The sequence below is a fragment of the Hordeum vulgare genome, chromosome 3H, assembly GCF_904849725.1.
Source record: "Hordeum vulgare subsp. vulgare chromosome 3H, MorexV3_pseudomolecules_assembly, whole genome shotgun sequence".
Lineage (NCBI taxonomy): Eukaryota > Viridiplantae > Streptophyta > Magnoliopsida > Poales > Poaceae > Hordeum > Hordeum vulgare.
The window spans coordinates 525,396,583-525,408,893 of record NC_058520.1 but is presented as its reverse complement, the minus strand read 5'-3'; the positions used below and the strand labels follow the sequence as shown (position 1 = coordinate 525,408,893).

At 46.6% G+C, this 12,311-nt stretch overlaps 1 protein-coding gene across 1 annotated transcript; it reads right to left on the bottom strand.

Moving 5' to 3' along the window:
* Positions 1–4,045: 4,045 nt before the first annotated feature.
* LOC123444693 (zinc finger protein VAR3, chloroplastic) lies at positions 4,046–9,480 on the bottom strand. The gene is made up of 5 exons (XM_045121500.1): positions 8,988–9,480; positions 8,791–8,908; positions 7,355–7,617; positions 6,769–6,867; positions 4,046–6,681 (listed from the first exon to the last, which is right to left on the bottom strand). The coding sequence occupies exons 1-5, from the start codon at positions 9,401–9,403 to the stop codon at positions 4,422–4,424; spliced, it is 3,156 nt and encodes a 1,051-aa protein (XP_044977435.1). The 5' UTR covers positions 9,404–9,480; the 3' UTR covers positions 4,046–4,421.
* Between the last annotated feature and the right edge of the window lie 2,831 nt (positions 9,481–12,311).

The window sequence follows — 12,311 nt, the reverse complement described above, 5'->3', positions numbered from 1 at the left end:
AGACCGTTCCAACACATTGATAGCAAGCCTAGCAAGCAAATGAGACTGTTGCAACACATTCATATCATTTAGAGTACCCGACAAACCTATGCACGGACTCAATTGTACTATCTTCCCTAATGTGAAGGTACTCATCGGTATAGTCAGCGGGAACGCCGTATGAAATTACCCGCATAGCTATCGAGATTTTTTGATATGCACTAAATCCCTTCAAGCCCGCGGTATTCCTTCTTTGAGTAAAATATCGACAATTGACCTCACAAGCTTGAACAATTTTTACAAAAAGGGATTTGCGCCTACGGTACCTTCTCCAGAAGAGGTGTGGCGGTGTCGTGGGAATGACCCTGACAATAGTACCTAGGGGTACGAACGAAGGGGCGAAGTCTAACTAGGCGTAGAGAATACACGCGGATGTACGAGTTCAGGCCCCACTCGAAGGTGGTAACAACCCAACGTCTCGAGCCCTGAGGCTAGTTTTTTCTTATGGGGTATGAAAGATTACAAGGTGCTGAACCTTGAGCAGGAGCCCGGGAGTGGCTTATATAGAGTGCGCCGCGACCGGACGAGCTTCATTATAAGGGTAATTAATGCTAATAACTACGAAAGTTACTAGAAACTGTTGTTATAACTCGGGCGTGTTACTGGTAAAGCGGGCCTTCACTGCACTTCATTGGGTAGTTTAAGTCCTTAGCCGTTGCAGTCTCTTCGTTGTCCCCGCCTTGTTATAAACCGAGTGTCGGAGGGCGTCCGACTGGCATTAGGCGATCCGAGTGACCTCATGTAACCGAGTGAGGACACAGTTATCGAGTGAGGTCGAGACTACATTGACTTGTAAGACAATGATGTTCGTACGGGGCCTTAGGTGGGCCTATGGAAACAGGTTTGTAGGCCTATCCCTAATGTACAACCCCGTCAGTAGCCCCCGAATCAGTAGAGGTTTTTCTGGCCGAGTGAATGACTCCCTTTGGTAGCCTTGGCGTCTCGGGGACACGGAGGTTGCTGCCAGGGGCTGCGTCATTCGGATTGTTAGATAACCACTATGGATTCAAGATCATGGAATTCCGAATGCCCGGACATGCCGGTATGTCTGCCTTCGATAAGATCGAATATCTTTCGGGAAGATAGATCCAGTGATTCGGACGATTGTAGGCTCAGAGCTCCAACAGTCCAACCGGTGAGGTGGGACGGATCCAGCTCGTATCAAAGTAGGGGTGATCTGATCGCCTCCTTATATTGCCCGAGTGATCGAGGTCCCGCGGAGGGACAGACGAAGAGAAAACTCGGTTCACCTCATTGTTGGGGAACGTAGTAATAATCCAAAAAAATCCTACGTGTCACCAAGATCTATCTAGGAGATGCTAACAACGAAAGAGAGGGAGTACATCTTCAAACCCTTGAAGATCGCTAAGCAGAAGCGTTGCAAAGAACGCGGTTGATGGAGTCGTACTCGCGGCGATTCAAATCGCGGAAGATCCGATCCAAGCGCCGAATGGACGGCGCCTCCGCGTTCAACACACGTACAACCCGAGGACGTCTCCTCCTTCTTGACCCAGCAAGGGGAGAGGAGAAGTTAAGGGAGAGCTCCGACAACATGACGGCGTAGTGGCGGTGGAGCTCGTGGTTCTCCCGCAGAGCTTCGCTAAGCACTACGGAGGAGGAGGAGGAGGTGTAGGAGGGGGAGGGTTGCGCCACGGGCAAGGGTTAAGCTCCCATGCGCCTCCCCATGGTATATAGGGGCGGAGGGGGCTGGTTTCTTTCCCTCCAAGTCCATTGGGGCGTTGGCAAAGGCGAGAGGAAAGAAATTCCATCCTTTCACTTCCACACCGATTGTTATCCCCCTTTTTTAGGGATCTTGATCTTATCCCTTCGGGATATGATCGTATTCCTTCTAAGGGGGGATCTTGGTGCGCCTTGACCAGGGGTGTGGGGCCTTGCCCCCACTATCCACGTTCATGTGGGTCCTGAACGTCCCAAACGTATCTATAATTTATGCTTGTTCCATGATCTTTTGGGTGACATTATTATATGTTTTGCTATATTTTTATATCATTTTACACATATTTGGACTAACCTAGTAACTGAGTGCACCCAGTACCAGTTTCTGTCTGCTCATGTCTATTTTGCACGGGCTTTTACCCAATTTTCCGAAGCCCGAAAAATCCCAAGAAAAATATATAAAATCAGCGTACCGAAAACTTCCAGGTCACCGAAGATGGGTCAGAGGGGGGCAGGGGCCGCCCAGGTGACCTGTGGGCGCGACCTACGCCCTGGTCGCACCAAGAGGCCGCCTGGGTGGGTCCCACGCCCTCCGGTGCCCTCCTTTCGTCTATATTTACCCCTTGGCAAGGAAAACCCCATACAGGATCCAGAATCACGAATTTCTCCATCGTTCCGCCACCGCAACGCTTCCGAGATCGGGAGCGTCAGGAGACCTCTTCCCGACACCCTGCCGGAGGGAGGATTGACCTCCGGGAGCTTCTCCACCACCATGGACGCTTCCCGGACCTGCCGTGAGTAGTCCTCCTTGGACAATGAGTCCATGACCAGTAGCTATGTGATGTCTTCTCTCCAGTCTTATGCTTCAATGCTTAATCATTGTGAGGTTCCCTACATGATCAAGGCATCTATGTAATTCTCTTGCTATTGCTATGCTCGGTTTGTTGGGATCCGATGGATTATGAGATTATGTTCAAATTGTTATGAGTTATATATTTGATTATCTTTTTATATTACGTTCCTTAGTAATTCATGCATGTTCTCCGTTGCTATTTATTGATTTGGCCGAGTAGTAGATTGTAACTCCAAGATGGAACATTATGCATGATCGTGGGTTCATGCCCTCGATCTCTAGCTTGAGTGACAGAAACATGAGACTAGGGGATGTGTTGTTGCCATCAGGGAGAAAACAACGATGCTTGTGACCACGGTTGCAAGGATTGTTTTGTTGAAAATATGCCTTAGAGGCAATAATAAATTAGTTATTATTATATTTCTTGTTCATAATAATCGTTTATTATCCATGCTAGAATTGTATTGATTGAAAACTCAAATACATGTGTGGATACATAGACAACACACTGTCCCTAGTGAGTCTCTAGTTGACTAGTTCGTTGATCAAAGATGGTCAAGGTTTCCTGACCATAGGCATGTGTTGTCACTTGATAACGGAATTACCTCATTAGGAGAATCATGTGATGGACAAGACTCAAATTATAAACGTAGCATGTGATCGTGTTATCTTGTTGCTATTGTTTTCTGCGTGTCAAGTATTCATTCCTATGACCATGAGATCATGTAACTTACTGGCACCGGAGGAATACCTTGTGTGTATGAAACGTCGCAACGTAACTGAGCGACTATAAAGGTGCTCTACAGGTATATCCAAAGGTGTCCGTTGAGTTAGCATGGATCAAGACTGGAATTTGTCGCTCCGTGTGACGGAGAGGTATCTGGGGGCCCACTCGGTAATACAACATCACATATAAGCCTTGCAAGCAATGTGACTCAAGTGTGAGTCACGAGGATCTTGTATTACGGAACGGGTAAAAAGACTTGCCGGTAACGAATAAGCGACTACATTTTCGTTGGGTCATGCTTAATGCAACCTCGTGATTGCGACAAGGCAAAACGCTTATATTAACGAATAAGCGACTTCTTTTCTTTCTTTATTTTTCCCGGGTAAAAGAAGTGACCTTTATTTAGGTTTTGTTTGGTACTAGTGTATTTTAAGGAGTTAATGGTGATTATCCCGGTCAAACCTTTAACCCCCTCATATCCCAAAACAACGTTTGATTCTAGTGTATTTAACTTGTTTCATCCCCATATTTTCTCATAAATCCCAGAACTCTAGTGCATTTTTCTCAATACCCAATACACTACCTTTACCTAATGGATTGGAGATAAATGAGGATTTGAAGGGATTGGATAAAGGTTGGAGTTTCACCCAATCCCTATGACAATTATCCTCACCAATCCACTCAAAACCCTAGTACCAAACAAGGCCTTACAAGAATATATCACCTGAGTTATACACGTCCTCCCTCCATTCCATAATTCTATGGAGCTCTTTTTTATTAGTACTCCCTTCGATCCAAGTTAATTGTCGCAGCTCTAATAAAACTTTGTACTTATGTTTTTTTTAACCCCTTTAAAATCCGCCGTACAAATTATTTGATGATTGCACTCGCGGTTTCAGGTACGACAACACATGCATACAACTGATACACGTAACAAATGAAACACAGCAAATCCCTACTGGTCGAGAACAAAACTTTAGGATACAGTAAAAATGTTCTGGGCGTTCAGCTGTCTCCTCCGCGTGGATTTCTTCGCCTTGCTGCTTATTTTATCACGATCGGAAGTAGAAGTACATATCCATGTGTAAACTCTTCGCTCTTGCATCGGAATAAATATACCTGCTTTCAGCTACCATCTTTGTCCGGCTCAGAGCTTACGATCGGCAGGTTCCTTCTGTACTGAGGAGAGGTTAATCTCCTCTCCAACGGCGTCTTCCGCTTGCTCACAACGAATCTGTTCACCCCCTTCCTCATCGGCATTATCTCAGGGAAGTCCTCATCGGGGATGTTGGCGAGCTCGGAGATGTCCTTTATCTGGGCTGCCCTCCTGAACCATCTCTCGGCCTTGGCTTCCTCGGACATGTCCAGAGGATCAGGGTCCTTCACAGCAGAGCCTTCTAAGCTCTTTCCAGTATAACCTCCACTTCCGTAGCTTGAGTAGCCTGTTGCTTGATTAGGGTTTGTGGAACCAATGCCGGTAGTGGTAGCCCTAGTATCAGGATGTGAACCACTCCAATTTTGGTTGTTGTTGCTGCTCCAAGCATTGCTGTTGCTATTATTACTGTAACCGGGCGCATAAGACGGTTGTGTAGAGTAGCTGCCGTGATTATAAGTAGATGTATCTCGGCCCTCGTTGAAGCTCCCCTGAGAGTAGTTTGAGTTTGGAGCGTGGGTATCCAAAGTGCCACTGGGTCGACCACCCGTCTGATGAGGTTGCTGCTGATACTGGTAGTTGCTGGATCCACCTCTGCCATCATTAAACCTGCCCTGTGGGTAGTTTGTGTTCCAAGCACCAGTATTTGAAGTTCCACTAGATTGATCGCCCATCCCATGAAGTTGCTGTTGTTGCTGGTAGTTGCTAGATCCACCTCTGCCATCATTAAAACTATCCTGTGAGTGGTTTGTGTTCCAAGCTCCAGTATTCGAAATTCCACTAGATCGATCACCCATCTCACGAGGTTGTTGTTGATGCTGATAGTTGCTAGATCCACCTCTGCCATCATTAAACCTCCCCTGTGAGTAGTTTGTGTTCAAAGCACCAGTATTCGAAGTTCTAATAGATTGATCGCCTAGCTCCTGGGGTTGCTGTTGATGCTGATAGTTGCTAGATCCTCCTCTTCCATCATTAAACGTCCCCTGGGAGTAGTTTGGGTTCCAAGCACTGGTATTCGAAGTTCGACTCGATCGATCACCCACATCATAAGGTTGCTGTTGATACTGCTGGCTGCTGCTTCCACCCTGTGTATAACCACCTGTACTCGAGCTCTGCTGAGAGTAATTTCTATTCCAGTTCTCATTAGTCATGTTGCTACTTCGCTGAGGGCCAATCACCTGTGAGGTGTTTTGGCTATTTCCCGAATTTCCTGGTGAAGCATTTGTTTCTGGTAGCTTATCAGCTGATGGAGGACTTTCTGATACTGTTCCTGTATCTGGAGTGCTCTCTGCTGGCGCATCTTTCTTGGCAAAATAATCAGGGGGGAACGGAACAAATGGGACGAAATCGGAATTGTCAGCCTGCTCAAGCACACTGCGCCTCTTGTACTGCGGTGATGCCAGTGACCGGTCTTTTTTCTTACTAATAACAAACCGATTCTCTCCTTTCCTCATTGGCATAATATCAGGAAAGTCTTCATCAGAAATAGCACTTGAAAGGTCATTTACACTGTCGAGTTCTGCGACTTTCTTGGACCATTTCTCAGCAGTATCTAGCGATTTATCGACATCCCTCCTCCCAGTTGAGGCCTGTGTGGTATCCGGTGTGGAACTTCCAGTTTCCTTATTTATTTGGCAGTCCGTATCTGCCTGTTCATTACTGTTTGCATTCTGTGGCTTGGTAAACAGATCAGCAGATAATGGCACAAAAGGAACAGGGTCGATATCACCAAGATGGCCTGTTAATTTCCTGGGAGGCCCAGCATCTACACCCCCATTATCAGATTGGTTGCTTGGGGCAGAGGTAGATGCAGAACGCCCAAGTATCCTGTCTAAAGTTTGACTAATCTTGGAGTCGGATGCTGTTGCTTGAGGGCTATTATTACTGCTGTACTGTGCACTTGACAATCTTCTCTCCAATGGTGTCTTGCGTGTGCTAACTACAAATTTATTGACCCCCTTCCTCATAGGCATAATCTCAGGAAAATCCTCATCAGCTGCCAGACTACTCAAATCAGCAGAATCGTCAAGTTGAGATACTTTGCTCAACCATCTTTCTGCCTTCTCATCATTTTCAGCAAGTTTTCTCTCAATGTCAGATCTACCAGCATTGGTTACACTAAGAAGATCCGCCACACCGCCTAAACCAGCACCAGCAGATGCAGTTGTCGCTGGTCTTTTGCAAGCACATCTTAAGCACGACATGTTCCTCCCATAATTATAGAATTCACACCTTGGCAAAAGGACAATACAAAGTCAGCCATTCGAAGCATAAATACACTTCAAAGCACAAAAACGAAGTTAGGAAGTCGAAGCTTACTGAGGGCATTCCCACTCTCCGCCAGTCAACATCTTCTTTGGCCGATGCTCATTGCACTCAAGGCACCTCGCATTTCTTGCAAAGTTCATAAAGCTACATCTGTAGGTTGCAGAGCATATTTAGAGTCAACATTACCAAATACATGAACAAGGGTAAAATATTTCAAATAAGTAGTGAACAAACCAGTAGCAAATAATCTCAAATGTGTCCAACAATACAAGTAGTTGTGAATTTATTTTACAGATGCGAGTTTTGTGCCGCTTTGTACAAAATTATGAGAATAGCACATAACTGGCCATGTTTAGTTAAATGTTGGTTAAGAATATAGATGATAAAACATACACAAAGGTAAAACAAGCCAAGTGATAAAAGATTATGAAACAACAACGGTCAAAAATGAAAAATGATTTATTACATAGATGCATGCTTGTGCAAGAACTCTTTTCTACAGCACAAGAAAACAAGTGTGTATATTTTAGCTGTATCACATCTAGGAAGAGAAGATGTAGAAATGAGTTGGCACTTTAAAGTAAGATGATGTGGCATGCAACTGTTCAATTGATAAATAAAAATATCCACAATATACCTTGTGCAAATCCAATCACCACGTTTCATCTCAACATTTTGTCCTGGATGCCTAGAGAATCGCTCAGGTTGATTATCAACTGTTGACTCCACAAAACTGGAGGTGTGGGGAAGTCCACTAAAATTAACTAGCTCAGCCAAGATATTTCTCACAGCTGAATCAGTGAGTTCTTTGTCTTCCAAATAGTTGTTTGACGAACCATATGTGTAACTTAACAAGTACCGAACGATGTCCACAGTTTCCGCTCTGACTGATTGAATTGCCTGGCAAAAGTTATCACATCTTTAGTGTCTTGACCAATACAGTTTTATCACATTGCATAATGTGGATCAACATTTATGAATTGGCAACTGAGATCTGTTGCAAGAATTCTTAAGAAATCTGTTGTTCCCATACAGGATATGCTTATGGTCTATCCCCAAGAATCCCCCTTTCGAATTCAATTTCAACAAATGAAATAAATGGGAATACTTCTACCACAGAACATCTCAACCCAAATCCCAAGTCAAATAACTAACTATATATGTAATGAGAAACATTTTTGCCTTAATCCCTATCCAGAAAGGAAGGATTTGAATTTGTTCTCTTAAAGCTCCAGCCTCCTCCGCCCTCCTCCACAACACTGAGGCCCTAATCACCACCAACGCTTCCTCCCGATGACGCAACCCCCACACCAGCTGCCATGCCTTCATGCCTCTAGCTGGCGCACGTTATGTTTTGTGACTTGGTAGTTAAATAAGTTCTTAGTTGAGCTCTGTGCCCCTCTGGCTGTGTTTAACAGTACAAGTCATGCATTTGCTAGTTAAGCTCTGTTGTTCACAGCTCGTTAGACTGCAAGTTGCATTCAGTAAGGCTAAGGTGTGATGGATGTTTTCCTCTAACTACATATATACTGACTGCCTCGTATTACTTTCTGTAAAATGCCATGTAACCACAGTTTTATCCCTGGCGAAATCGGAACTGAAGAAAATAGAGTATTCCTATCTGACATTCAACATCATCCATCATAAAAGCAACAAGGGGTGTGATAAAGGTTCAGTGAGAAATGATGAACTGAAATGCTCAAATTTTTATTGGAATTATACAGAGGAGTGCCCCTGAACTGAGTGGCATGTTTGGTCTTTCCTTCTTAATTATATTTTCTACTGTATCGTTCACGATATATGGCTACAAATCCGGCAGAGCAAACATATGTATTAACTTGAGCTAACCAAAATAATAACCCACTACTCCCTCCATCCCAAAATAAGTGTTTCAAGCTTAGTGTAACTTTGTACTAGAGCTAATACAAAGTTAAGGCATTTATTTTGGGACGGAGGGGGTACTAGTTGACTGATGATCACACATTTGTAAAATCTACTGTAACCTTACTAGAAAACCACTCCACAAGTGAGATGTGAGTATGTGACCAACTTGCAAAATGGATAAGAACTCACATTGTCATCTTCACCGGCGAGGTATTGCTGCAGCCGCTGCGCAGATTCCTCCCCTCTCTTGAAGAGAGCCGGTGCAACGTTAGACACCACAACCTCGACATCCTTCGTGGGCAGCGACCTGCGGTCACACCCAATCAATCAGCAACGTGAAGAAGAAAAGAAAAAAGCAGGACAGATGGCCAAGTGATTCACTTGACCTGAGAAGGTCGGGCCGGTCGCGCGCGAAGGCCAGGCAGGAGGACACAGCGGACTCCGCCTCGGCCGACAGGCCGCTGCCGGAGGGGACGGCGAGCTCGTCGGCGGGGGAGGGGGCGCGGGCTGCGTAACCGGCGGCCGCGAGGCGGTCCACGAGGCGGGACCAGTCAGGGAAAGGGACGTGGGGCGGTGGAGTTGACGAGGCGGAGCTGGAGCTGTAGGGAAGGGGTGAGGCGGCGGCGGCGGCGGCCGAGGTGGAGAGCGTGCGGAGGGGAGAGGGGGAGGAGAGCAGGTGTTGGCGGCGGGATGCCGCGGTGCGCGAGGAGAGGATGAGCGCGAAGGCGGCGGCGGAGGGCCGGAGACGGAGCGGGGAGGAGGTGAGCAAGAGGGAGGAGAGCAGCTTGGAGGCGCTGCCCATGGCGACGGCGGAGAGCCGAGACCTGGAGAGGGTTCTACGCCTCCTGTAGGCCTTTGCCCTGCTACTCCCAAATTGGCGGCCCAGCGGATGGTCGGGTGGGTTTAGCCGGACGGCGCTGTACAAGAAATATCTCGGCATGATCGCACGGCTAGGATTCACCAATCACCCCGACAACTCGAGAGAGATAGAGAGAGGAACGCCCGTTTATAACCCTGACTGATGAAGTAGCAAAACCGGATCAAATGCCCCCTAAACAGATTTTGAAGACCGCGAGTGCTCAGTTAAACTAAAGAAAGATGAAAGGGGAAAAGATACTCCATATAAACGGGAGTACTCGGCATACTCCCCTAGGGTTTAACCTAGGGTTCTCTAGTCCTCCGGCAACTCCTGTCGAGAGTTCCCCCGTCCGGTTATCAATCGTGCCCCGTGATTCCCCCGTACCCTCTCCGCCCCGGGCCCGACATCTCCCTGGTGTTTGTGGTTGGTGTGTTGGAACTAGGGTTTAGGGTTTTTCAAGGCTTCGGAGTGATCTAGATCTTGAGATGGCTGATCTGTGAGATGCAAGTGGTTCCAAGGCGCAGCAGGAGGACCCCAGCAGCCTGATTGCGCGTCTAACCCTGCAGGATGATGAGATCGATGATCTCGTCTGGGAAGACGAGGTGGATGCAGCAGAGGTCCAAACAAAGTGGCTGGCCATCGGCCGCCTGTTGTCTGGGAAAACTTTTAGCCAAAGTGCCCTTATTGCCGATATGAGGGCTGCGTGGAATCCTGCTCAGCCGGTGATGTGGAGAAGGATTAACCCAAATCTGTTTTCGATCCAGTTCAATTGCCTGGCTGATTGGAATAAGGCCATGCACCAAGGGCCTTGGGATTTTAATGGATATGCTCTAATCCTGGTTGAGTACGATGGTTTCTCGAACCCGGAGAAAGTTAAACTAGAGAGGTTGGAGACATGGTGCCAGATTCATAAGCTACCTGATGGTGTTCTGAAGAATAAGAAGTTTCTTGAAAATCTCGCGAAAAGAATAGGTGAAGTCTAGGAAGTGCAAGTGACACTACCAAATGGTTTTGTTGGTGAGTTTATCCGGGTGCGTGTTAAACTGGACGTGGGTAAGAAATTGACTCGTGTGGTGAGTTTCACAAAATCAGGTGTAACAGAACAATACCTGGTGAAGTATGAGAAGCTTCCTACTTTTTGTCATGCGTGCAGTGTTATGGGACACTGGTATGAGGAATGTGGGACTGGTGAGCATGACACCTCAAAATTCGAATGGGGTCCCTTCATAATGGCTACTCGCCGAGGAAGAGGAGGCGGTCGAGGGGGATGAGGTAATGGTCGTGGATACAATGATGCGGAGGACTCCAATGACTTAGGAGGACGAGGTCGTGGTAAAAGAGGTGGAAGAACTGGGGGACAAGGAAGAGCTGACCCTAATGATGATGATCCTGATGTGAATGATACGCCGGAAAAGGATGAACCACCGACGAGGACAGAGACTGAGGTGTATGACCCAAGTAGGAGTTGGTGTTTTAACGCACAGATTGAACAGAGCAATGCAAACATGGATGGCGCGTCGACTCTGCTAGGGAAAAGGAATGCTACATACCTGGTGCAGAAACCAAAGGAGTCTAGAGTTCCTCTGCTCACAGGACCTGGACTGGTGGCGGGGAGAGTTGATCAGTTTGATGGCAACATAGGAAATGATACTTCAGCTAGCTCTTTGGGAGGCAAGGAGGTTACCACACCACAGAAATCCATGAATAAGAAGAAACTGAGAGTTTATGGTCTGGAAGTTGCTCAATCCCTGGATGATAAAATATCGGCGGCCTCTAATATGGAGACTGACCGGACATCATGAAAATAATAAGGTGGAACTGTCGTGGACTCCTAGGAGGCCCGGCAGTGCGCTCGCTTCTGGATATCCAGAGGCAGCACAACCCATATGTGTTTTTTCTGTCCGAAACACATCTGGATGTTGACAAGGCAGAAAATTTGATGAGGAAACTCAAAATGGACCACAACCTGGTGGCTCCTAGCAATGGACGAAGTGGAGGTCTAATGCTAGTCTGGAAGAAGGAGGTGAGGATCTACTCCCGGACTACGACTTCTGATTTCATTGATGTTGATATTGAGGAGGATAATGGGAATCTCTGGCGCCTAACTAGGATTTATGGGGAACCTAGTTGGGACCAAAAAGAGAGGACCTACAACATTCTGCGAGATTTACATAGCCGAGACAATGGCCCGTGGGTTGCTTTGGGTTATTTTAATGAAATATTAGTGTCATTATAGAAGGAGGGTGGTGTTCCTATACCACGAGTAAGAATGAAGGCATTTCAGGATGCCCTGATGGATTGCTCGCTTGAGGATATGGGTTGTGAAGGGGGTCAGTTTACTTGGTTCAGAGGTGGATTAAAAGAGAGATTAGACCGAGCAGTATGTAATGGAACGTGGACGCAAATGTATCCCTTCGCTGCGCTCCGAAACCTTGAGCTAGGAAAATCGGATCATCGGCCCATTCTTTTAGATACAGAACACCTTGCAAATATCCAGAACACCAAGAATAGACAGATGAAATTTGAAGCAAGATGGCTTAGTGAGGAGGCAGTAGAGGACATTGTCCGATGTGCTTGGCAAAAGGCCATGCAGAATGGGCTATGCCCAAAGTCCAAAGAGAAATTGGGTCTTGTGCATAAAGATTTACATATCTGGGATAGGAAAGTGCTTGAAGGGCCTAGAGCCCGTATCAGGAAGGCCCAACGGGAATTCGAAAGTTTGGCGCGCAAGCCGTCTTTGATGGAGAACAGAATGAAAATGAAAGAGCTGACAGTAAAGACTGAAAACTTGCTGGAACAAGAAGAGATGTTCTGGGTACAGAGAGGGAGAGCAAACTGGCTGCGTCATGGA